Below are 26,834 nucleotides of genomic sequence, written 5' to 3'. Positions count from 1 at the left end.
GTCGAAGACCTTTTTGCTCATTATAGATTGACTTGCACCCGTGTCCAGTTCCATGGATACTGGAATTCCATTTTCAACTTTTAGCATGATCGGTGGACATTTCGTGGTGAAGGTGTGCACCCCGTACACTTCTGCCTCCTCGGTTCGAGTCTCTAGTTCAGCCTGATCCACCATGGATCGATCTTCCTCTGCAACGTGGTGGTTTGCAGCTCGTCTGCAACATTCGCTGGAGGTGTCCCATTGTTCCGCAGCCTTTGCACGCATAGTGTTTGAAGCGGCATTGATGGGACCGATGATCACCTCCGCAGCGCCAACAAACTGCCTTATATTAACGATTGATGGCGGACTCAGTCATCTGAGGTCGTGCAGCAGTTGGCATGTACATTCTGCCATATGCATTCCTGCTTGAAAACGACGTTACTTTGTGCACAGTACTAGCTGAAACCTCTTTATGCTGCAAAATGTGTTTGGTGTTATCGCTGGTAGACATAAATGCCTGGGCTATCGTTATGGCTTTGCTCAGATTCGGTGTTTCAACAATCAATAGTTTGCGAAGGATAACCTCATGGCTAGTCTCAAGCACAAAAAAGTCTCGACATTTGTTCAAGGAATCCTTCTAATTCATAATGTCCTGCAAGGCGCCTTAGTTCAGCGACATAGCTCGCCACTTCCTGGCCTTCCGACCGTTGACACGTGTAGAACCGATATCTCGCCATCAAAATGCTTTCCTTCGGGTTTAGGTGCTCCCGGACCAGCGTACACAATTCTTCATAGGATTTGGTTGTTGGTTTCACCGGAGCTAGACGTTTCTTCATGAGGCCATAGGTTGTTGCCCCACAGACGGAGAGAAGGATCGCCCTTCGTTTGGCAGCGTTCTCATCCCCTTCCAGCTCGTTGGCCATGAAGTATTGGTCGAGTCGCTCCACGAAGGCCTCCCAATCATCCCCTTCTGAGAATTTCTCCAGGATACCAACAGCTCTTTGCATTTTCGTGTGGTTGTTCGTTACCTCATCGCCAATTGTTACGCTCATAATAGAGGATGAAACGGAGTACTGTACAATAAGCAAATGTGACCTTAGCTCCTTTAATTAAACTCCAGAGTGCTGGTACAACGTGGGGGCCTGCTTATATACAATGCTCCCACGGGATGCTGGAATCCCTTGGGACTCCAACAGGTAGGCCCTCTGGTGGTGGTGTGATATAGGTTGCCAAGGGTTACATATATAACAGATTCCTGCTAGTTTTGCCACGTGGTGTGCAACATCATGACTTTGGCCTGTGCAATGTGTTGAACGATAGGTACATAACAATGTGTTACTAGGTTGCTATGTTTTCAAGTGCTTTAAAAGGAAGGCACGTTGTTGGGGAATACTTTTTTTTCCAAGTATTTCCCTACTTTCTAGAGAAATGTAAGGGTACATTGTGTGAGATTAGGCTCCGAGCTCTGATTGGGACTCGAGTGAAGGATGGTGCTCCCAATTTTCTAAACGCTCATCAATCAGATGTGCTGATCTTGGCCCCGATTCTCCAATCCATACTCTCATCAAGCAAAGTTCCACACTCGCAAAACAGACCCCATAATGCACTCAAGAATATGATTTTACATTTTTTGTCAATTTTATTACTGGCAACAATTAAAATTTCATCTCCGAGTGGTAATGTAATTTCTTGACCTGCTGTGCTACAAGAACAACACTCAGTCTGATATCATAGTCACTACTATTTAGTGTTGAAGCATCATCAAACATTCCCAGTCAGTGACGATCACCGGATTGGCCGAGAAGGTGTGGCAGACCAACTGTGTCTGTGCACCATAACATTTACATTTAAAAAAAATAAAAAGCTTGAATTGGATTCATGCAAGTATATTTTTTTTGCTAAAGCACACTCCTGTACTTTCTTCCCATCACCTCTGTCCTCACTGACCTATATTGGCTCCCGGTCACCCAAAGCTTCCATTATAAAATTTGCATCCTTGTGTTTAAATCCTGTGCATCACCCTCTGCACCCCCACAGATTTCTAGATAGAGTGATGGAGGTAAAAACCCTCCAATATCATCTAAGAAACAATTGGAAGGTACGATGGGTGAGGGAATGGAAAGCTAGGTATCATCAGCATACATTTTCAGATGATGTTAACAATGCACAGCATAGAGGTAAGGAAGAGAAGGGGGACAAGGATGGACCCTTGGAGGCTCCTGAGATGACAGTACAAAGGTAGGAAGAAAACCCATTGGTTTATATGTTCCAGCTGCAATGAGAGAGGAAAGAGAGGGCTGTCTCGGCAGGCTGGCCAACTGAACATAGGCACTAGAGGAGGGCGGGGCTAACAACCGTGTCAAAGGCTGCAGAAAGGTCAAAGCACCAAGGTCACAGTCACAAAGAATATTGTTCATGGTTTGGTGAGGGCTGTTTCAGTGCTGTAGAAGAAGCAGAAACATAACTCCGAAGATGGCCCCTACCTTGGTAACAAAGCAGTCCATGAGATTCTCACACAGAGGCTGGAAGGGGCTGGGCAGAGTGATTTAAGAGAAAAAAAGTTGGGGGTTATTTTGGCCTCCAGGATGATTGTGAAGTAGTGGATAGTTTGGCAGAGGAAAGTGAGGCTTGGTAGGGCTTGATGTGATTCAGCCAAAAACACAAGAATTTACAATAGACAGATAGATAGAGAAGTTTACAGAACTTGGCAATGCCTCCTCAATACACAACAAATAAATGGCAAGACACTTTGTTAGTTCTCTCAGTAATTTTATAGATTTGGGATAGCATCCTTAAAATAACTTATATGTGGGGTTTCACTGGACTCACGAGTCTCCAGCCTCTCGACCGCAATACCTCAGAAGCACTGTTGCAAGCTATCTGAGAGATAAGGACCGATGTTACAAATCTGCACTTCAAATGGGAGCCTCGCCCTCCACAAGCACCATTTTATAAAATTGGTCCTCGGGGCTCATCACCTTTGAAGTTTTGAGAAAGACGAAGGAAATCAAACATGTATCTTTTAAAATCAAATAAATCTGCCAATCACGTGCAGAATTAGAGACACGGAGAATGCCCGCAGACACAGGATCCACCCTCGGGAGAGACAGCACATTCTATCCAATAGATGTTAGACACCAATCCATTGGTCAGTTTACTGCAAACCCCATTTGACTTGATTGACCCCGATGCAGAATAAAGCAAGAAGTTAGGTATTGAGATACCATAACTAATTTGCTGTATCTCAGTTGGTTTGTCTCTGGGAGTGGACACATGGCATATAATGAAATTGGATTACTCAACAGAAGTTTCTTAAAAATCAACAAAATGCTGTAATGACAGCAGAACAAATATATACCATCTGCAACATATTCTGTTTCATCAGTGACATAATGCGGAAGGATTGGGTCAGTTTCTGCCCCCTCCATTGTCCCAAATCTTTGTCCGACCTCCTGATCCAACCTTCAGCTGAGCAGTTATTCTAATTTTATTTTAAATTCCAACTACGACACTGTATATACATTGCGTAAAATGATAACTAAACATGAGGGAATTAAGTCCCAAATAAAAACTTTGGCCTCATATGATCTTTTTCAATTACAGGCTTCAAGCCTGCATTTCATGATATGTTCTTATCACGGGGTTCAAATTATAAGAGCTAGGGGGAGGTGTAGGCCATTTGGCCCCTCGATCCTGTTCCGCCATTCAATTAGATCATGGCTGATCTGATCTTGGATTCAACTCCACTTCCCTGCCCGCTCCCCATAACCCTTGACTCACTTATCGCTCAAAAATCTCTCTATCTCCACCTTAAATATATTCAATGACCCAGCCTCCACAGCTCTCTGGGGCAGAGAATTCCACAGATTCACGACCCTCTGAGAGAAGAAATTCTTCCTCCTCATTTCCGTTCTAAATGGGCGACTCCTTATCCTTATTAGACTCCTAGTTCTAGATTCCACCATGAGGGGAAACATCCTCTCCGCATCTACCCTGTCCAGCCCCCTCAGAATTTTATATGTTTCAATAAGATCACCTCTCATTCTTCTAAACTCCAATGAATACAGGCCCAACCTGCTCAACCCTTCTTCATAAGACAACCCCTTCATCTCAGGAATCAACCGAGTGAACCTTCTCTGAACTGCCTCCAATGCAAGTATATCCCTCCTTAAATAAGGAGACCAAAACTGCACGCAGTACTCCAGGTGTGGCCTCACCAATACCCTGTACAGTTGCAGCAGGACTTCTCTGCTTTTATACTCCATCCTCCTTGCAATAAAGGCCAACATTCCATTTGCTTTCCTGATTACTTGCTGTACTTAAATGCTAACTTTGTGTGTTTCGTGTGCAAGGACCCCCTGGTCTCTCTGTACTGCAGCACTTTGTAGTCTCTCTCCATTTAAATAATAATTTGCTTTTTTATTCTGCCTACCAAAAAGTACAGTACACTCGGTCCCTTCATCCAAGGCATTAATATAGATTGTATATAACTGAGGCCCCAGCACTGATCCCTGATAAGCTTTCAACTTTTATTAAAAATAATCAGGCTACCCAATAGATGTGCTAATAACAGATACACTTAACGGAACCATAAAGACTAAAATTTTCCAGGTTTGATTCCTGGCCTGCACTGAGTGAGCGGATCTCAGCCAGGATGATGGTAGGGACATCGGGCCCAATTTTCCCCCACACTTAAAACAGTGCACCTCACGGAGGTGCGCTGACTTTGTAGGATAAAAACCGCGCTGAAAACTAACCTTGTAATTCTCGCCGCTCCTGGAACGTTGCAGGCCTGTGGCGTGGCGCAGCAAAAGCTGTGGGGGGGGGGGGGCAGAGCTGGGTCAACACAGCCGGGGGGGGGCGGAGCTTGGGCCAAGCATATTTGAGTGTGCCGGCAGCATTGCGCATGCGCGTTGGAGTGTGCACGCATGCACAATGGGTCAGCAACCTCACAAACGCAGACTGCCCGTAAAGTAGGCTGTCCACAAGTAAAGGGAGAGTAACTAGAGCGACCAAAGTGTCACCACGTGGGGAAAGAAAGCCGGGCCTCCATCACCGGTTCAGTCCCTGCGGAGCTCACTGTGGCCGTTTGTCGAGGTCCCGACGACGAGCTGCCAGGCAACACCCAAGCCCGTGGAAGCTCACTTAAATTCGACTGCGGTGTAATGTTGCAAGACGGTGGCCAGACGAGCAGTGTGGGGAAAACAGCTGGAGGAATGAAGAAAGCGGCTCAGCGCGGACAGGCACACAGACTGGACGAGACAGAAGTCGAAAGAACGGCCGCAGGCCAAGATCACGCAGGGCCAACGAGCAGCGGGGATGTGCGGTGTGGAGCGGCAGTAGGCAGCAGAAAGACGAGGGCAAGGCTTTTGTTTTATCAAAAGCCAGGACACCTCCATCTCTCTTTGCCCATCATCCAACCGCAGACAGCTGAACGAAAAGACCAAGCTGCCGGGGCCGTCCCTGTCTCAAGCCGACCAAAACGTCTTCTCTGTGCGGCCGTTTTCTGGTGGCCGTTCAACTCTAACACGACTCTCATCTGCTGACCCACCTTGCTCGTTTCGTTCCGGACAGACTGTATCGGGGGGGAAGAGACACCAACCCAGCCCACATCCGGGCAGCCTTTAGAGTCGGAGAGTCGGAGAGCCGCGATGTGCCTGCCGCTCTAACCCTGGCTAAGGACTTGCCAGTGCGCTGCAGTAAGCGAGGTAGGACTTTTTCTTTTTTACTGATTGATTTATTTTTCATTTATTATTGATGATGTTGTGAAGATGTTGTGAAGAAGATGTTGTGCTGATGTGAAGGTGTTTAGTGTATTTCAGAATCCTCTCACTCCCCCTCCCCCATCTCTGACCACCTGCACTGATTTCTTATTTCACCGCAAGATTTTTCTGAGCTGACACAAGTGGCCTCACACGCTGGCCTAAGTTAGTTTGGAGTAACTTTTAGCTGGCTAAACTTGCTTAAATGGCTAAAACAGGCATAAGTGGTTGGTAACAGCCCCTTTTGAAAAAAAACAAAACTAAAAAAAAAACTTAACTAACTCACTTACACTGGAGCAAAATGGGGAGAATTACGATTTTTAAGTTGCTCCAAAAAAATCTAGTTGCTCCAAAAAAACGGAGCAACTCCTGGGGAAATTTGGGCCCATCAATGCTGACCACAGCACCTATGGGCTAAAGGAGGGAAAATAATTTGTTACTTTGGTTGCTTTGGAGAGGAATAGCCGAATCTCGGGATTCAACAATTTGAGGAGGTAACCAGGAGGGTCGATGAGGGCAGTGCGTTTGATGTAGTGTATATGGATTTTAGCAAGGCTTTTGATAGGGTTCCAACTGGCACACTGGTCACGAAAGTAAAAGCCCATGGGATCCAGGGCAAAGTGGCAAGTTGGATCCAAAATCGGCTCAGAGACAGGAAGCAAAGGGTAATGATTGATGGGTGTTTTGTGACTGGAAGGATGTTTCCAGTGGGGTTCTGCAGGGCTCAGTGCTGGGTCCCTTGCTTTTTGTGGTATATATCAATGACTTGGACTTAAATGTTGGGATATGATTAAGAAGTTTGCAGATGACACTAAAATAGGCTGTGTGGTTGATAATGAAGAAGAAAGCTGTAGACTGCAGGAAGATATCAATGAACTGGTCAGGAGGGCAGAACAGTGGCAAATGGAATTCAATCGGGAGAAGTGTGAGGTAATGCATCTGGGGAGGTCTAGCAAGACAAGGGAATACACATTAAATGGTAGGATACTGAAGTGTAGAGGAACAAAGGAACCTTGGATTGCAGGTCCACAGATCCCTGAAGGTAGCAGGCCAGGTAGATAAGGTGGTTAAGAAGCCACAAGAGCGGGCAGGGTTATGCTTGAACTGTATAAAACACTGGTTAGGCCGCAGCTGGAGTAGTGTGCGCAGTTTTGGTCACCACATTATAGTAAAGATATGATTGCACTGGAGAGGGTGCAGAGGAGATTTACGAGAATGTTGCCTGGACTGGAGAATTTTAGCTATGAGGAAAGATTAGAGATGCTGGGTCTGTTTTCTTTGGAACAGAGGAGACTGAGGGGAGACCTGATTGAGGTGTATAAAATTATGAGGGGCCTGGATAGAGTGGATAGAAAGGACCTGTTTCCCTCGGCAGAGGGATAAACAACCAGGGGCATAGAATTAAAGTTATTGGGGAAGGTATAGAGGGGATATGAGGGGAAATTTCTTCACCCAGAGGGTGGTGGGGGTCTGGAACTCACTGCCTGAAAGGGTGGTAGAGGCAGAAACCCTCTCCACATTTAAAAAGTACTTGGATGTGCACCTGAAGTACCGTAACCTACAGGGCTACGGACCAAGAGTTGGAAAGTGGGATTAGGCTGGGTAGTTCTTGGTCGGCCGGCGCGGACACGATGGGCCAAATGGCCTCCTTCTGTTCTGTATATTTCTATGATTCTCTGTGAACATCTGGTTTCGGGACCTCTGCAAGAAGCAGAAGCTTCACTTCATCGATGATTGGGAGATGTCCGCTGGATAAGGAGGGACGGCCTCCATCTTAACTTCGTGGGAGAAAAAAGGCTGACAGAGGGTGTTGAGCATGCTTTCAGAAAGCATTTAAACTAATTCAGCATGGGGATAGTGCAGATCAGTTCAAAGTTCGGCTTACTGCACGTGATAACTACATGGATGAACCAGGTAGGAAGCAAACAAGAATTAATAACTAAGAAATTAGAGGGGAGACCGTTACATTGCTTTTATGTAAATGCAAGGAGTGTTAGAAGCAAATTGTTAGAATCGCAATCCTCTGCTGTGTTGGAGAATTTAGACATTGTGTATTTCAGAGACATGGCTAGATGACAATGATGGCACAGAAATTCACTGAAAGGGCTACAAGGGTTTCAGAATGGGTAGGGTAGGTCAGAGGGGAGGTGGGGTTGCTATTTTTATCAGTGAGAATCTAACAGCTAAAGAGAGACTTGATAGTGTCTCATCAGGTACAGCTGAAACTATCTGGGTTCAAGTGGACCGAGCTCATGAGCAGGGATTAATTATCGGTAATTGTTATAGGCCCCCGGGTCAGACACTTGAACGTGATGAGTTGTTATGGAAACAGATCACTGATGTTTTTAATATAAAATGCCACCTCTGTTTGGTGGGTGATTTTAATTTTCCTGGCATTTACCTGCTGTTGTGGTGGGAGGTGCAGCTAAAAAACGTATTGAAAATATACAAGACTGATTCCTGACTCAACATGTTAATGAACTGGGGAAAATCATATATTGGATCTGGTGTTTAGTAATGAGTCTGACCTTGTATCAGGCCTCAATATGGGGAACATCTGGGCAACAGTGATCACAATATTATACGGTTCCAATTGGCTCGTAGAACTAAATGTACTGGGAACCTGCAACTCGTACTGGATTTCAGAAAGACAAACTTCTCCAAAATGGCCGTTGATTTGGAATGGGTAAATTGGCCAACCCTCCTCGGTGGTGATGTGACCGATGTTGAATATAAATGGAACGTTTTTAAGAATAAGATTAAAAATGTGGAAAACAAACATGTACCCAAAATCAAAAGGAGGAAATGTGGTAAGAAAAAGCCAAGGTGGCAGACTGGCTCTGTACAAAGACAAATCAGATATAAACAGAAATGTTTCTATAAATTAAATAAATTTAACACTAAACTAAATAGGGTTGAATACAAAGAACTAAAGAAAATTAAGGCTGCTATCAGATCAGCAAAAAGGCTAATGGAAAAAAGGATTGTAGACAACTGTGGCAGGATTGGGAAGAGCTTTTTCAGTTATGTGAAGAGTCAGAGACCTATATGTGTGAGGGTCCTCCAGGAGATGGGACATGTGCTGTGTGAGGGTCCTCCAGGAGATGGGACATGTGCTGTGTGAGCCGCTCCGGGAGATGGGACATGTGCTGTGTGAGCCCCTCTGGGAGATGGGACATGTGTTGTGTGTGTCCCTGGCCTGTATGTTTAAGAGCTCACTGCACTCTGGAATGGTTCCTACAGATTGGAAGGAGGCTAATGTAATCCCCATTTTTTGAAAAAGGTGACAAGGCAGACCCGGGTAACTATAGGCCCACCCAGTTTATCAGTAATAGGGAAGATGCTTGAAAGAATCGTAAGGGATGTAATATATGAATACTTGAGTAGGGAGGGACTTATTAGGTATAACCCAACATGCCTTCATAAAAAACAGGTCATGTCTCACAACTCTAATTGTATTTTTTGAAGAAGTTACAAAGTTGGTGGATGAGGGAAGCCAAGTAGACATTGTCTACTTAGATTTCCAAAAACCTTTTGACCAGGTACCACACAAGAGGCTTCTCTATAAGATCGGAGCCTCTGGTATTAGTGGATACAGAACTGGCTGGCAGGATGCAGGTAAAGAGCAGTTATAGATGGATTTGGATTTGTTTAGAGACCGGTGGTGTCCCGCAGGGATCAGTGTTGGGACTGTTGCTTTTTACTATTTTTATGAATGATCTGGATTCAGGGATTGGCGGCACAATTTGCAAATTATACCAAGATCTGTGCGAGTGCTGGAACTGTAGAAGAGACTCATCTGATTCAGGCAGGCCTTAATGTGTTGGGAGACTGGGCTCAAGACTGGAAAATGATGTATAACTTAGATAAGTTCAGTGTTATGCATGTGGGCAGGGCAAATGCTCAACATTCCTACACCCTCCAGGGAAAGGCATTAAAGATGGTGGAGATAGAAAGAAATTTAGGCATTCTAGTGCATACATCCTTAAAGGTACACGAGCAATGCCATGCAGTGATAGCTGGAGCAAATAGGGTGTTGGGGTGTATCCATAGGACAATGGAGTACACGACGAGGCGTACTGTTTTGTCCTTGTACAAGACTTTAGTCAGGCCACACTTGGAATACTTGGTCCAGTTTTGGTCTCCTCACATGGTGGGTGATATTGAGGCTCTGGAAAGGGTGCAGAAGAGGGCCACTGGACTAATTCCAAGTCTAAAGCATCTTAGTTATCAAGATAGATTAAGAGAGTTGGGTGTCTATACCTTAGAGCAGTGTAGACTCAGGGGGGATGTGATTGAGGTTTATAAGATAATGAAGGGAATAGATAGTGTTCCAGCTGACAGTTTATTGCAATTAAATGTGTTAGGCGGACCAGGGGGCACAAATGTAAGTTGTATAAGGCTAGATCTTGGTTCGACGTCAGGAGGTGGGTCTTTTCCCAGAGAGCAGTAGACCTCTGGAACAAGCTGCCCTCTCATGTGGTGGATGCAGACTCACTGAATTCCTTCAAGCGAAAGCGGGATTTGTTTCTGGCTGCGGAGATCGCCTCTTACAGAAGGTGGGTACTGCAGGGAATTTAATAGCCAGAGTGATCTCCTGGACTAGTCTCGATTGCCTAGATAGGTTGGAGAGGAATTTCCCAGATTTTTTTCCCCCTCAAATTGGCCTGGGTTTTTTGCCTCTCCCAGGAGATCATGTGGTTTGGGGTGGGGTGGGGTGGGGTGTATATGTTGTGATACACAAGGGATCGCAATTGTGTGGGACAGGCTCAATGGGCCAGAGGGTCTTTACCTGTCTGCCATTTTTCGTAAGTTCGTATGTAGTGATCCCTATTTGAAATACTTGTGTGTGCTTACCGGATAAAGATGGAATCAGGCCTGACAGTGATACTCCTGGTTATAGAGCCTGCTCAGAGTCATAGTCAAGGCACAGACATAAATAATGGCTGCCTAAGCAATGTACTTGGTGTTGAGCCCTTGGAACCAGCCCTCAGCAAATAATCAATGCCTTCAAGAGATGATAGGAAAAAAGTGTTGAGATTAAATAAATAGATTACAATCTCTTTCAAAAGATCACTTTGGATGTCCTACAAAATATAACAGGATTTTTATATGGGTCTTTCATATAAAACCATTGTGGGCAGGTGAGCAGAGGAAACGTTACAGGGACATCCTCAAAGCCTCCCTGATAAAGTGCAACATCCCCACCGACACCTGGGAGTCCCTGGCCAAAGACCAGTCCGCACTAAGTGGAGGAAGAGCATCCGGAGGGCGCTGAGCACCTCGAGTCTCGTCGCCGAGAGCATGCAGAAACCAAGCACAGGCAGCGGAAGGAGCGTGTGGCAAACCAGTCCCACCCACCCCTTCCCTCAACCACTGTCTGTCCCACCTGTGACAGGGACTGTAATTCCCATATTGGACTGTTCAGTCACCTGGGAACTCACTTTTGGAGTAGAAGCAAGTCTTCCTCGATTTCGAGGGACTGCCTATGATGATGGTATATCAGTGTACTGTAGTGAGGAACTAGTTTACACAGTAGCTACTCAAATCCAATGTTGTACTAAGGAAAACATATTTGTGATACTCACTGCCAGCTGGTGGAAATGAATTAGAATAAATTTCATGGACAAAATAGAATGTTCCCATCCCCTACTTTCTCAAATTCCTATGACTTTGTTATGTGAAGCGATTACAATTAATCATCTAATTACTCCAGTATTCATCGTAAGTTATTAAGCTCATTAACACACCTAGAATGTTAGACAATTTCAAGGCAATACTACATGAACTCCTGATGGACAGTTACGAACTCTCTAAATTTCCACTGCTGTGCTGAATGGCACAAGTAGAGTCTGAAAGGATTTATTCCAGCATCTACTTCTTTTTAAAAAAGGCTACTAATCCACTCTTACATCAGTTACAATACACTGTACTTCTGGGCAAGCTTAAATAATGGTCGATTTTCAAGGATGTGGCAGCTGTTTAGGCTCAGTGTGTAGTGCTACATGAGTGTCAAAATCAAAATATCTATTTGCGTAATTCAACTTAAATTCCAATACTGCACTTTTAAATATGTACCTCTATGTTCTTGGTTGCTTATGACCAAAAAGTTAAATAAGTCATCAGGTAAAGCCTGGTTTGAAGATATCACAGTTGATACATGCTTTGATAGCAGCATTTACAGTGCTGTTATATCACCGCTGTATGATCACTTACAGCACTCATTGCACTTGAAATACAGGTCATTACCTCGGATCCACATTTGCTGTTGCTTCATCGATGATAAGTATTTTACTTTTTCTAATAATTGCTCTGGCAAGACACACTAGTTGCCTTTGTCCAATGCTGAAATTGGAACCAGCTTCAGCAAGTTCTGTCATCATCTTACGTGGCAATTCTTCAACCACCTCCTTAAGCTGCACCTATGAAGTGAATCATACAATGTAACAAAGAATGACATACATACATCGCCTTTCACGACCACTGGACGTCCCAAAGCACTTTACAGCCAATGAAGTAATTCTTAAAGTGAAGTCACTATTGTAATGTGGGAAACGCAGTAGCCAAATTACACACTGCAAGCTCCCACAGACAGCAATGTGATAATGACCAGATAATCTGTTTTAGTGATGTTAGTTGAGGGATAAATATTCGGAGTGATTATCTGCATGAACATATTTGCAGTCTTCGGTGCATGTGCAGGGTACCTGGAGCCATGCATTCACACTCCATCAACCTCTGCGCATGCGCGCAGTTTACCGAAGTCGAGTATGCGTAGTACTCAACAATTACAGCCTGTACCAGGGCCACGCTTTCCTTGGCTGCGTAAGGAGAAGGTCAGGGGATCCTTTGGTGGCTGGGGTGAAGAGCTGGGGATGAGAGGGGATCGAAAGGGGAGCGTGAGGGATTCGGATGGCAGAGAGAGAGAGAGAGAGAGAGAGAGAGAGAGAGAGAGAGAGAGGGAGGGAGGGAGGGAGGATCGGAGAGGGGTGGGAGAAAGGAGAGGGAGAGGGAGGAGAGGAGGGCAGAGATGAAGGAGGTGAGGGAGAGGGGGTGAGGGAGAGGGGAGGAGGGAGAGGGGAGGAGGGAGAGGGGAGGAGGGAGAGGGGAGGAGGGAGAGGGGAGGAGGGAGAGGGAGAGGGGAGGAGGGAGAGGGAGAGGGGAGGAGGGAGAGGGAGAGGGGAGGAGGGAGAGGGAGAGGGGAGGAGGGAGAGGGGAGGGGGAGAGGGGAGGGGGGAGAGGGGAGAGGGGAGCGGGGAGAAGGGAAGAGGGAGAAGGGGAGGAGGGAGGAGGGAGAGGGGAGGAGGGAGAGGGGAGGAGGGAGAGGGGAGGAGGGAGAGGGGAGGAGGGAGAGGGGAGGAGGGAGAGGGAGGAGGGAGAGGGGAGGAGGGAGAGGGGAGGAGGGAGAGGGGAGGAGGGAGAGGGGAGGAGGGAGAGGGGAGGAGGGAGAGGGGAGGAGGGAGAGGGGAGGAGGGAGAGGGGAGGAGGGAGAGGGGAGGAGGGAGAGGGGAGGAGGGAGAGGGGAGGAGGGAGAGGGGAGGAGGGAGAGGGGAGGAGGGAGAGGGGAGGAGGGAGAGGGGAGGAGGGAGAGGGGAGGAGGGAGAGGGGAGGAGGGAGAGGGGAGGAGGGAGAGGGGAGGAGGGAGAGGGGAGGAGGGAGAGGGGAGGAGGGAGAGGGGAGGAGGGAGAGGGGAGGAGGGAGAGGGGAGGAGGGAGAGGGGAGGAGGGAGAGGGGAGGAGGGAGAGGGGAGGAGGGAGAGGGGAGGAGGGAGAGGGGAGGAGGGAGAGGGGAGGAGGGAGAGGGGAGGAGGGAGAGGGGAGGAGGGAGAGGGGAGGAGGGAGAGGGGAGCAGGGAGAGGGGAGCAGGGAGAGGGGAGCAGGGAGAGGGGAGGAGGGAGAGGGGAGCAGGGAGAGGGGAGCAGGGAGAGGGGAGCAGGGAGAGGGGAGCAGGGAGAGGGGAGCAGGGAGAGGGGAGCAGGGAGAGGGGAGCAGGGAGAGGGGAGCAGGGAGAGGGGAGCAGGGAGAGGGGAGCAGGGAGAGGGGAGCAGGGAGAGGGGAGCAGGGAGAGGGGAGCAGGGAGAGGGGAGCAGGGAGAGGGGAGCAGGGAGAGGGGAGCAGGGAGAGGGGAGGAGGGAGAGGGGAGGATGGAGAGGGGAGGATGGAGAGGGGAGGAGGGAGAGGGGAGGAGGGAGAGGGGAGGAGGGAGAGGGGAGGAGGGAGAGGGGAGGAGGGAGAGGGGAGGAGGGAGAGGGGAGGAGGGAGAGGGGCGGTCAGGAACTCAGGGGTTGGGGTAAAGAGCATGGAGAGTACAATGGGGATGGGGGAGGAACGTGATTCAGGTCTAAAGGGGGGCGGGGGGAGGGGGCGTTGAGAGCGAGAACATGATCCAAGATCCAGGTCAGAAACTTTATGGGGGTGGGGAGGGGGGGGGGGAGATCAAGAACTTGGGGGTGGTGTACGTCAGAAACCTGGGTGGGGGGAGGGGGAGGGAGAAATTGCCTAGCAGTTTGCGGAGGCGCTGTCATGGCAGCACCGCACACCGCGGGCAGCGCCCCGGGCTGCCGCGTAACCGCTGATGATGTCATTGCTGTGCGCGGCGACCCCTTACTGCCCCGCGGACTGCGAAGCTGACCGTATGCTCTCAGGGCAGGTGCCAGTGCTGCCATCTTTACTGGTTTGCCGATTCTTGGGTCGGCTCCAGTATATCAGGCCTAGCGTGGTCCGGGCTACCATCGTGCAGCCATTTCGAGTGCCTAAACGAAAGATGAGGAGTTGTTACTCAAGCTTGTGTTGAGCTTCATCGGAACAGTGCAGGAGTCCAAGGACGGAGATATCTGAGTGGGAATGGATTGGAGAATTAAAGTGACAGGCGACCGGAAGCTCAGAGTCACGCTAACAGACTGAATGGAGGTGCTCTGCAAAGCAGTCACCCAATCTGCGTTTGGTCTCCCTAATGTAGAGGAGACCACATCGTGAGCAGCAAATACAGTATACTAAATTGATAGTAATACATCATCATCATCACAGGCAGTCCCTCGGAATCGAGGAAGACTTGCTTCCACTCTTAAAATGAGTTCTCGGGTGACTGAACAGTCCAATATGAGAACCATAGTCTCTGTCACAGGTGGGACAGATAGTCGTTGAGAGAAGGGAGGGGAGTCTGGTTTGCCGCACGCTCTTTCCGCTGCCTGCGCTTGATTTCTGCATGCTCTCGGTGATGAGACTCGAGGTGCTCAGCACAAAAAGTACAAGTAACTCGCTGTTTCACCTGGAAGGAGTGTTTGGGACCCTGGACAGTGGGAAGGGAGGGGGTAAAAGGGCAGGTGTTGTATCTCCTGTACTTGCACGGGAAGGTGCTGTGGGAATGGGAGGGGTGCTGGGGGTGACTGTGGAATGGACCAGGATGTCGTTCCAACAAAGCTCGAGGAACACCTCATCTTTTGTTTAGGCACTTTACAGCCTTCTGGACTCAACATCGAGTTCAACAATTTCAGACCTTAACCTCTGCCCGTATTTTGCTCTGATGTATTTTTTCTCTCTCTTTGTTGCCCATGGCAGCTGGTAATTATCCCACCATTCACACCCTCTCTAAATTAATCTTTTTCTAACCTGCCATTCCCATCTCAAGTCGGCCCATCATCCCTATTGTCTCTCAAATCTCTCCTGCCTTCCACCCTATCACAGACCTTCCCTTTTGTTCTTTCCTCCCTCCCCCTTTCAGTGCTCCTTAAGAATTTGTTCATTTCGAACATTCGCCAGTTCTGATGAAGGGCATTGACCCGAAACGCTAACTCTGTTTTTCTCTCCACAGACGCTGCCTGACCCACTGAGATTTCCAGCATTTTCTGTTTTTATTTCAGATTCCAGCATCTGCAGTATTTTGCTTTTGAATAAGTTATAAAAACAAGCTTGGGCAAACCCTATTGTCTGTAAAGCGTATTATGGTTTTCCAATCTAGTTCCTACCTCTTCCAATGCATTCCACAGTACTTCATCAGTATGCTCATCAAAAGGATCAAGGTTCTGTCTCATGGTACCAGTAAATAAAACAGGGTCCTGAATTATAGCAAAAAAAAGTAACTGTTTAGATTTTTGTATTTTCTACTAATAATTGGTAATAGTTGCGTAAGATTTTCACATTGTGCTTTCATCTCTTGGACTTAGGGTTGAGTATACACAGGGTAATGGAATAAAAGTATTTTCTCTGCTCGCTATAAGGTTCTCAAGTAAAATGAATGTGGAATATCTGTGGGCAATAGCTCCAGCACAAAACTACTGATTCAGTACAAGTCTCAGTGAAAAATGACAAGGATGAATGGTGTGGGAAATGGGAAAACGGATAAGTTAGTCGACTCAGTCATCAAGCTGAAGCGTTAACTCTGTCTCCCTCTCTGCAGGTGTTGCCTGACCTGCTGGGTGTTTCCAGCATTCTCGGTTTTTATTACAGTCGTCAGGACTTTTGAGAATTAAGGTGCCACATTACACCAGCACAGATGAAACTTTACCCTTAGCCATGACTCACCAATTTCAGACGAATGTCAAAAGTTTTGTTTCGTGTTTAGCCTCTTATTGTACCTTCAAATGTAAAACTGCTGTGTAATGTTTTATGATAACAGTAACTGATCAGACTACATAGTCCGGTCAACACGTCAAGTGAAAAGGATACTTAAAAAATTGTATCCAATTTTCTTTATGTAAAATTTCTAAATCATTTTCTGATTCAATTTTAAACAAAGAGATATTTTAAACAAACACAAATTAGGATGGCAATTACACGAGCAGAACCTGCATAATAAATTAATCCATTTTTACAAACAATGCACTTGGTAAATAAACCACTGATATCTGTATGGATGTTGAATTGCCAGTACTTATAACAAAGCTGCTGTACTGCTTGCTCAGAGTTGTCTTTCTCACAAACTTAAACATGGGCCATAATAGAATATAAATATATATGTAGAAACTCCCATTTTCAAAGCACCATAACCTTTGTATACTTAAATGAAATGAACTAATGTTCATGCAATAAACAAAACAGGTCATAAACAGGGCATTTTACTTTCCATTCTGGGATTTGTTAGCTTATTTGTATTACACTCCAATACAATATAAAAAATCCTTAACCATCTTATCAGGAGCAGCTCCAATGTACGTGGCACTGACAGTGGAGTAATGCGTTTTATAGTCCAGTAATACCATAAAGTATGTCAGGATTAGATAAGGGAAGTTAAAGATAAAATAAATTTACAGTCACTAAGACATACATTGATGTTATATTTAGGACTACTACAATAATTATCAGAAATCTGTTAACTATTTATACCTTGCCAATACAAATACACTGGACAATTAACCCATCTTACTGCCTCTTTCTGTGTGATTTGAAGTCATTCAAAATTCTGACGTCAGTTCTGCAGATAAGCAAGGGTTTAAGGGATATAAATTCATTTGTTGATTCATTTTAGAGCAAAAGGTGTGAGTAAGGAGTTGTGTTCCTTGTTTTATATTTGAGTTTTTGTTTTCTTTAAATTAGTAACTGGAGGAAAACATTTCTCCAGGATCTGTGCATCAATGTAGCAGGAGTTTCCTTCCCAGCCGGATCTGTGGCGTAAATATGGCAGGACACATTGTACCTAGCCAGCTGATGGGTCAAAGTATCAGGCTCAGCTGCAGGTAGATATTTGGGGGAGGGTTCCAGTGGGATTCTCAACTGCACTTGGGAGCTCATCACTGAGGAGGGGGGGGGGGGGGGGTGAGGGGGAGGGCTGCTGGTGCAGGGCCCAGCCCCTGTATAAAGGACTAGGTGGCCTCACATTCATTACAAGGTTAGCAGACTTCAGTGAATTGGGAAATTCTGATGTTAAACTGCCATTCCACTACTGATACCGACATATGGCAGTGACCATATTCCTTTGGTCCTATGATCACCAGCACGTTTCCTAGTTTGCTGGACACCTCTAGAATGCTGGCATAAATAGTATCCCACATTGCCGAGGCAATAATGACATCACCCTGTCGTTATGCTCACAGTTAGTATCACCTGCCTGTATTTACATCTGGTGGCAGTGATGCTGGGGGGGGCAAGGATCCAGCGTAACACATCCCCACCTAATGTTGTATCCTTGACTGTTCCAGCAGGAAACATTTTGCAAGTCCTGACTAACAACTGGCAGATGCAGGATTTAAAATATGTGGGGTGGCCATAAAAGGAGAGTTGAGCGACCCCGGGAGCAGCGTGGAGGCGTACTACTCCAGGGAGCAGCGAGAGCTGGTGCAGGAGGGCGACGGCAGCGAAGAGTGACATCATCAAGGTCCAGGTCGGTGATTGGAGCGTGGGCAGATACAGCAGGAGCGGCGAGGTCGGGGCGAGAGATTGTAGAGGGATATCATCAAGGTCCAGGTCGGTGATTGGAGCGTGGGCAGGTACAGCAGGAGCGGCGAGGTCGGGGCGAGGGAGCTGCGAGAGATTGTAGAGGGATGTGATCAGGGCCCAGGGGAGGCATGAGTTTGGGTCCAGGGGCAGCACGGACCAGCCCACACTGCGATATGTGCGCGCACTATGTCCGTTAGCAAATCTAGTCTCCAGTCGTCTTGGTTAACCCTTGCCACTGGACCAAGACCTAGCTCTGTCAAGCCCCGTGTGGTGGCTGGTGTGCAACGGTCACCCCACGTTAAAAAAATCCACGCACAGGCATCTTCCACCCTTCAACATGTAGTTCGGGATCTGAAACATCTGGGAACTCATCCCTTTTCGGCGTGGAAGCAAGTCATCCTCATAGCGAGGGACTGCCTATGATGATGAAACACAAGCCGAGAAAGTCCAAGGGCATCAATGTTGAACCTCATCAACTTGCCCTGTCACCTTTAAGGATGTGTGTATATAGACACCAAGGTCTATTTTACTTATCACACTCTTCAAAATTGTGCCATTTGTAGTATACTGTATTTCCATAATAGTTCCCCAAAGTGCATCACTTCACACTTCTCTGCATTCAACACCATCTGCCATGCTTGTGCCCATTTAGTCAGCCTGTCGAGATCATGCTGAAGTCTACAAGTATCCTCATCAATATCTATTACTTTGCCAAGTTTCATATCATCTGCAAACTTTCTAACGCAGGTCCCTACACCAGAGTCTGGGGCATTTATAAACACTGAAAAGACCCAAAGCTGAACCTTGGGGAACACCACTGCAAATCAACTGCCTGCCCAAAACATCCATCCACCACCTTCTGCTTCTCTTCACGGAGCCCATTCTCAAACCCTTCATTCCATGGCCTTCCATCTTCTTAACCAGTCTCATGTGTGGCAACGTATTCAACAACATCGACTGCACTGCCTTGATCTCCAATAGATCAACCCTTTTAAAAGCCCACTACTTCAGAGAACGTTCCTTTTCGCCCAGAGTGGTTTCAGTATTATATATCTAACAGGAACACTTCACTTTAAACTTCTAACACAGTGTGTGTGCTTTACAACACAAGAATTAATGTAGGTCTATTGTTGATCAAATCTAACAAGTTTCTTAAAACTGAAATCAAACAACAAGCGGACAACACCCCATCTCATTCTGTGCTCGTTTAGTTTTGAAATTTTTAGTCAAGTAAAAATCAACCAATGACACCTTTAAATACTTAATGATTAATTAAAGGGAGGTTCAGCTAGATGTTGTTACAGCATGATAAGACTATACTTCCCCTACATTAGGACAGAAACAACACCTATTTTCAAAATGTAGGCATGGTCACAAGCAAGTTCTTGCAATGGTCCTGTGAATCAGAGTGCATGTGCTTCTTTCCCATTTTTAGTCATTTTAAATAGTAATTTTAATAGTAATTTCTCGGTAATAACTCAATTTCTTAACAAGACATACACAAGAGATCTATTAAACAAACAAATATACAAATTCCAGGGATGGGGCCACAAAGAAGTGAATTTAAACTTATTCAGAGCATTTCCTGAATACAAGTCTTTCTTTATATGCAAGGAAACCTTACCTGTCACCCCTGACACAAGGAAACCTAAACAGCCAAAATGAACTCGTTCATAATTCTCATAACATTGAAAATTAAAAGTAACTTTAGACAAAACAGCATTCAGACATAGGCCAGACAATGCAAATATATCCAGTACAAAAAAGTGATTCCTGTCCAAGTTGTGATTACACTAAGGTATGGTGTCTTAGTTCATCCAGTAGTTTCCTGCACTAATCCCTGAAACCAGCATTTTTTAAAAATGGGATCAGATTTGCAAAATGCGGAAATCACCTCAAATTGGTTGCTAAGACCAAAATCCTAAATCAACTGTTCACCAGCAGCTGTTGGGAGAGGAAGACATTGTACACGGACAATGGAAAGAAGTTAAGTCTATGTAAAATCCTCTTTTAAATCCAAAAGGTCATGGACTTCAGTGAGTAGCACCATTGTGTACAAGTGAAGCACAGAGAAAGTGCAGAAACAATAACAGCACTGCATTAGGTTTAAAGACTGGTGCTTGCAGTAACATTCCTGCATCATAACTAGGGAGTGAGAACAGTTCCTATCACTTAAGTCTGAAAATAGTGTGGATTATAAAATGTTTTATTATCCCACACACTTCATCAACATTAGAAATTTATCATAAATAATATGTGGAAAACATTCATTTCTCTCATCTCTCTTCCACTTATAGCTTTTTAGCAAAACTTTAAAAAATGTCTGCCTGACTACCTTCAGCAATGCAGGGAGACGATTAGGACCTCCCTCATCAAAACAAAATGCATATATATTTTTGTGTGTTGTACAACACAGTTTGCCTTCCCAACATCCAGTTGTATTTTCCAGCTAGACACGCAGGATAGCTATCAGAAACTGGAACCGCGGCCAAATTTTCCCTCCCCAGTCTCGGAGCAGGGAGCCCAATGCTGCTCAGTCTTAGCTCAGTTAACTTAGCAGAGTGCAGAGGTCAAACATAGGACCTTCCTGGGCTGCAACTTCCTTCAGTCCTACAATCCTTCGAGATCTCGGCACTCCTCTAATTATGGCCTCTTGTGCATCCCCGATTTTCATAGCTCCATCATTGGTGGCCGTGCCTTCAGCAGCCGAGGCCCCAGGCTCCCGAATTCCCTAACTCAATCTCTCTGCTTCTCTCTCCTCTTCGAAGATGAACCTTAAAACCTAACCCTTTGACCAAGCTGTTCGAATATCTCCTTATGTGGCTCGGTACAAAATTTTACTATAGTCAAGGGGCTATATAAATTCAAGTTGTTGTTGTTACTTGACTCAGTTCCATGCTCGGTGGCTGGTGTGCAACGGCCACCACACATTAAAAAAATCCACGCATAGGCATCTTCCACCCTTCAACATGTAGTTCGGGATCTGGAATATTAGGTCCTTCATTGAAACACCCGTGAAAGCAAGTCATCCTCGATTCGAGGGGCTGCCTATGATGATGATGATGATGATGCTCGGCAAAGTAATTTATCCACTGAACCATCAGTGTGGAAATTTAATTTAATTATAAAATGGGAGATTTCATATGCTGTGCTGAGGGATGGTTTGGTGACAAAAATCAGACTAACAGGATGTTCAAATGGAATTTGAAGAGAAGTTTAAATACAATAGGAGTCAAATTAACAGGAGCACTAGATAAGAAGACTGTGTCTATGAACTGGTTGATATTGCAAATTGTACCTGATTGAGATCAATACTAGACCCTTCCTGGAGTATTAGTAATTCTTCTGTCCAATTGCTCAATGAAATACTAGACTTTAGGCAACAGGTGTAAATGTTGTGTAATTTTTGCAATGTTGCTGGATGGTTCCAAGCAAATATTAAGCAATGTGCAAATATACTAAAGTAAAACAAAACTTTAGTATAACAAATATATCGGCACAAATAATGTACAAAACTGGCCAAAGTTATCTCATTATAATTTGTTTTCAATGGTTTTAATAATTTCATTAAGTTGCTCGTAACCAACTGAGGCTCGGTCCTAAAGCCTGGCATAAAGGTTGGAGATTGTATTTCATCGTTCAAAATAAAAATCAGTCTTTCCTGGGAGACATTCTATATTGAAAGTCTGGGTGATGGTTTTCTTTCATCAATCTCACGACAAATTATTCACCAACAAACTGATTCCAGATATGAGCAAAGATTAATTTCCTCTAAAATTTAAAAAATGGAGAAAAACGCTGTTTTAATTATGTAAACAAAGGTTTGTTTTCTTCATCTTCTTAAAAAATAAAAAATAAATAAATGAAGATGTCAATTGAATGTCAGCAAACAATGGTTAGACAATCTGACCAGGATACAGTACTCACAAAGGACAGCACTGACTAACGTACCAAGTACCAGTAAACATCAGTTAAGCTCCAACGTAACTGAACATCAAATTAGTATTGTACTAAAAAAACAGGACACATCAACAACTTCCACACTGTGCAAATAAAAATATGTTTCACAGTTAATCAAAAAAACATGTTTGGCTGTGGACTCCTATAAAAGGGATGCACTATAAGCTACGTTAAATTAAAACAGAATCAACACAGTTTTTTGCATGGTATCTTTGGTTCCGCTGCCCACCCCCCTTACACACCCACCCCAATTAGAAACATAGAAATCTACAGTGCAGGAGGAGACCATTTCGTGTCCTCGCCGGCCGACAAAGAGCCGCACGGCCCTCGGTCAGCAGCCCTGAACAATGAACAATGGCAGAAAGGTAAGGAGCACCCGGCCCAACCAGTCCGCCCCACACAACTGCAACACCCCTTACACTGAAACATTCTACACTCCACCCCAACCAGAGCCATGCGATCTCCTGGGAGAGGCAAAAACCAGATAAAAACCCAGGCCAATTGGGGAAAAAAATCTGGGAAAATTCCTCTCTGACCCATCCAATCGATTGAAACTAGTCCAGGAGATCATCCTGGCCCTATTAGATCCCCTGCAGTACTTATGTATCTGCGCCAGCCAACACGAGGTTATCCAGTCTAATCCCACTTACCACCAGCTCTAGGTCTGTAACCCTGCAGGTTACGGCACTTCAAGTGCCCATTCAAGCACCTTTTAAATGTGGTGAGGGTTTCTGCCTCTACCACCTTTCCAGCCAGAGAGTTCCAGATCCCCACAACCCTCTGCGTGAAGAAGCTTTCCCTCAAATTCCCTCTAAACCTTCCACCAACCACCTTAAAACTATGTCCCCTCATAATAAACTCCTCCACCAATGGAAATAGACGCTTACTATCCACTATGTCCAGGCTCCTCAATATTTTGTACACCTGAATGAGGTCTTCTCTCAACCTCCTCTGTTCCAAGGAGAACAAACCCAGCCTTTCCAAACTGTCCTCATAGCTAAGATTCTCCATTCCAGGCAGCATCCTAGTAAATCTCCTCTGCATCCTCTCCAGTGCATTGGGTGTGATTTAGTCGGATAGTGTTCAGAGAGAAATACACAGTGCTATAATTGATCTGTTTCCAGCAACATTTCTGATTAAAACATAGACTTCTCTCCCTTAGTCTGTATTTGATTTTTCAACCAACTGTTTTGTTGAAGTCAAACATAGGAACAAGTCTACGCTATTTGACGCAAGTCTGCTTCACAACAGCAAGAAATGTTGATGAGATTATAATAATAAAGAATGCCTTTAACAATCACATGATCCAGGCCTTGAATTGTGAGTGGCTGATATGTCACTGGTTTATCAGTAAATAATGGTCGTCACATACTCTCTCCTTTCTGTAGTGTGGCTTGTCCCAATGATTTGACACAGCAAAGTATTGATATTTAAATTATTTTGGAATTGTCTAAAACTTTGAATTAACTGTTAAGCTTGTGCCTTAGAATGAACATGCACAAAACCGTAGAACAGTCCAGCACAGAAGGAGACCATTCAGTACTGGCTCTTTCGAAGATCAATCCAGTTAGTCTCCCCGCCCCGCTCTTTCCCCTTATCACTGCTATTTTTTTCTCCTTCAAGTATTTATCCAAATCCCTTGAAGGCTACTATTGAATCTGTAATCACTAGCCTATCAGTGCATTCCAAATCCTAACCACTCCTTGCATAAATAAGTTTTTCCTCATGATTGTGATTCACCTTCCCCTCCACATGCATACAACATATTACGCATTACAAGGTAGTTTGCGTATATAACAGTCATTGCACTTCTAAAAAGTCATTCATTAGGTAAAAAGCACTGAGATGTTTTGTTGTGAAAGGCACTGTTATATTTTAGTTCACTTGTCAATCTACTGAAGGCAAGCTAATGTTTAGCACAAAAGTTCATTAACGATTTATAACCGCAGGGAAAATAAATAAGTTGATTTGAATTCTATTCTGTACAATAAGTTGAAGTTTAAATATAAAAGACTCAGTGCCTCATGATCAATTCTATGGGCACGTATTAAACCAGCTCACTGTGAGGCTAATGATGCTGGGATAACTTGTTTTGGATCAGCTCACACTGTACCTGAGGAATGATAGACATACTACTTCGCAGGTCATGTAAACCTAGTTGTGAGGTCACAATGCCATCAATCGTGACTTTCCCTTCTGGTTCAGCAAGGCGAAACAAGGCTGAGATTAGAGAACTCTTCCCAGCACCTGTCCTTCCAACAAGCCCAACCTGCAAAATAAATATGCACTGTGAATTGACGTATTGTTCATCTACACAAGTTGCATTGTACCATGCAAGTCAAAATCAAAAACAGCTTGTCAATTACACATTTTAAACAATAATTCAAAACATCAATTAGCAAAATGTTCAGTGTTATATTATTTAAAAAACTCAGCACTACTGGGTTAGGGAAGGAGAAAACAATCAGTTACTGATAGGTATACACTGACTCTGCTGGAAAATCCGTGTGTGTGGAAACAGGTTAAGACAGGATGAAGCATTATCGCAATGCCCCCTATGCCCAAACTCCCTCCCTGTCTTGGCTTACACAAAAAGTTGTCCACTTGGGCAAGGTACCAGAGGGATGCACTTTTATTCAGCACAGTCCCAAGGAGGAACAGACAACATTTGGGCAAAGGGGGATTTCTTTCCCCAGAAAAAAAAACTGTGTCTTGGTTAATGCCATTAGTTATGCAAATGATTTCACTTAAAACACACGACACACAGAACACCATGTTTGAATATCGCACTTTTACTTGTTTTATGCTGCAATTCCACTTTACAACAAACCCATATCACAGCTCCTGATCTTCCAAGTTTATAGAAGTAGCTCTCAAGTTTAGAAGGCATACGGGATACTTTCTTTTATTAGCCAAGGCACTGAGTATAAGATCAGGGAGGTTATGCTTGAACAGTATAAAACACTAGTTAGGCCACAGCTGGAGTACCGTGTACAGTTCTGGTCACCACATTACAGGAAAGATGTGATTACATTGGAGATTTACCAGGATGTTGCCAGGATTGGAGAATTTTAGCTGTGAGGAAAGATTGGATAGGCTGGGGTTGTTTTCTTTGGAACAAAGGAGAGACGTAATTGAGGTGTATAAAATTATGAGGGGCCGAGATAGAGTGGATAGGAAGGACCCATTTCCCTGAGCACAGAGGTCAATAACCAGGGGGCATAGATTTAAAGTCATTGGTAGAAGGAGTAGAGGGGATTTGAGGGGAACGTTTTTCACCCAGAGGATGGTGGGTGCCTGGAACTCACTGCCTGAAAAGGTGGTAGAGGCAGAAACCCTCATCGGATTTAGAAAGTACGTGGCTATGCACCTGAAGTGCCGTAACCTACAGGGCTATGGACCAAGAGCTGGGAAGTGGGATTAGGCTGGGTAGCTCGTTTTCGGCCGGCGCGGACACAATGGGCCAAATGGCCTCCTTCTGTGCCATAAATTTCTATGATTCTATGAAAAGGTCAACATGCACGAGTAGCTTGCTGCCTCATAAGTTAATAACCAGCGGAATGGGACCTCTGCCTGTCCCGGTGATTCCACCCCAGCTGTGATTCTTTATCCTGGTTTGCACCTGACTGGATCTCAGTGCTGGGATTCCAGCCATCAAGAGACTGGGTCCTTCTGCAGCCAAGGGGGGAATTTTAACTTTAAACAACAGGTGCACTTGGAGCGTGGGGCAGTTAAATTGTTAAAAACGGGATTCCCGACCTGATTCAGCCTCCAACCCACCCACTTCTGGTTTTAATGGAGACGGGACAAGGCGGGGGAGGTGGGTGACTAACCTGCTCCCAGGGGGCGGAACGTCAATTTAAATATTATAATGAGATTGGAAGCCTCTTTTTTAACTTTTATTTGTTTTTAACTGCACGTGGATGGGTTACACACAATTCGTGAAACCAAGCAATTACTGCTGAACTCAGGAGGTAAGTGCCTTTATACCTACCTCCTGGATTCAGGGTCCCTGCCCAGCTCACCCCCTGCAATCGGAGACCTCCTCACGGGGCCTCCAATTGCCTTCCCAGGCCTCCCCCACCCCGCCAGCGATGATGCTCAGGCCGGCCACAATCCTCCCCCCGCCCCCAAATAATCCGGCCCCGATCCTCTCTCCCCCACAACCCCGATCTTTTACCCCCTCCCCCACCGTTCGTCTGCCCGACCCCCAATCCTCTCTCTCTCCTTCCCCCCCTCCCCCACCGATCGTCTGCCCGACCCCCAATCCTCTCTCTCTCTCCTCCCCCTCCCCCACGATCGTCTGCCCGACCCCCAATCCTCTCTCTCTCCTTCCCCCCCTCCCCCACTGATCGTCTGCCCGACCCCCAATCCTCTCTCTCTCTCCCCCTCCCCCACCGTTTGTCTGCCCGACCCCCAATCCTCTCTCTCCTTCCCCAGCACCTCCCCCCACCCCCTGCCGAACTTTAGGGCCTCGCTGCTACTTCAGCTGGGATTGGGTACTCATCATAGATCAAACCTGGGACCTTCCAGGTCTATACACCCAATGGCATGGTATGTGATCCATTTGTCTACTAAATCGTGTGGAATATTGGTGACAATTGTAACAAGCACAGGGATGCCAACAAGCATAGCAGAGAATTCCTATGATCTAATGCATTCTCTAAGATGCAATGGTGAGGTTGCATTTGTATTTCTAGATAAAAAGGAGAGAATTCAAGCAAGCTATACTATTTAGACTTCTACAGGTAGAAAAAGCAAT

At 45.6% G+C, this 26,834-nt stretch overlaps 1 protein-coding gene across 1 annotated transcript in view; it reads right to left on the bottom strand.

The window, feature by feature from the left end:
• abcc4 (ATP binding cassette subfamily C member 4 (PEL blood group)) overlaps positions 1–26,834 on the bottom strand; it is a 443,243-nt gene that overhangs the window by 49,244 nt on the left and 367,165 nt on the right. The window contains exons 25-27 of the mRNA XM_070892652.1: positions 24,186–24,341; positions 15,706–15,795; positions 11,991–12,163 (exon numbers count right to left, since the gene is read on the bottom strand). Coding sequence (XP_070748753.1) covers positions 11,991–12,163; positions 15,706–15,795; positions 24,186–24,341 — 419 coding nt within the window. The remainder of the gene's footprint in view (positions 1–11,990; positions 12,164–15,705; positions 15,796–24,185; positions 24,342–26,834) is intronic.

Source organism: Pristiophorus japonicus, chromosome 10 (assembly GCF_044704955.1).
Source record: "Pristiophorus japonicus isolate sPriJap1 chromosome 10, sPriJap1.hap1, whole genome shotgun sequence".
Taxonomy (NCBI): domain Eukaryota; kingdom Metazoa; phylum Chordata; class Chondrichthyes; family Pristiophoridae; genus Pristiophorus; species Pristiophorus japonicus.
The sequence above is the reverse complement of the archived record's forward strand: the minus strand, read 5'-3'. Positions and strand labels throughout refer to the sequence as shown.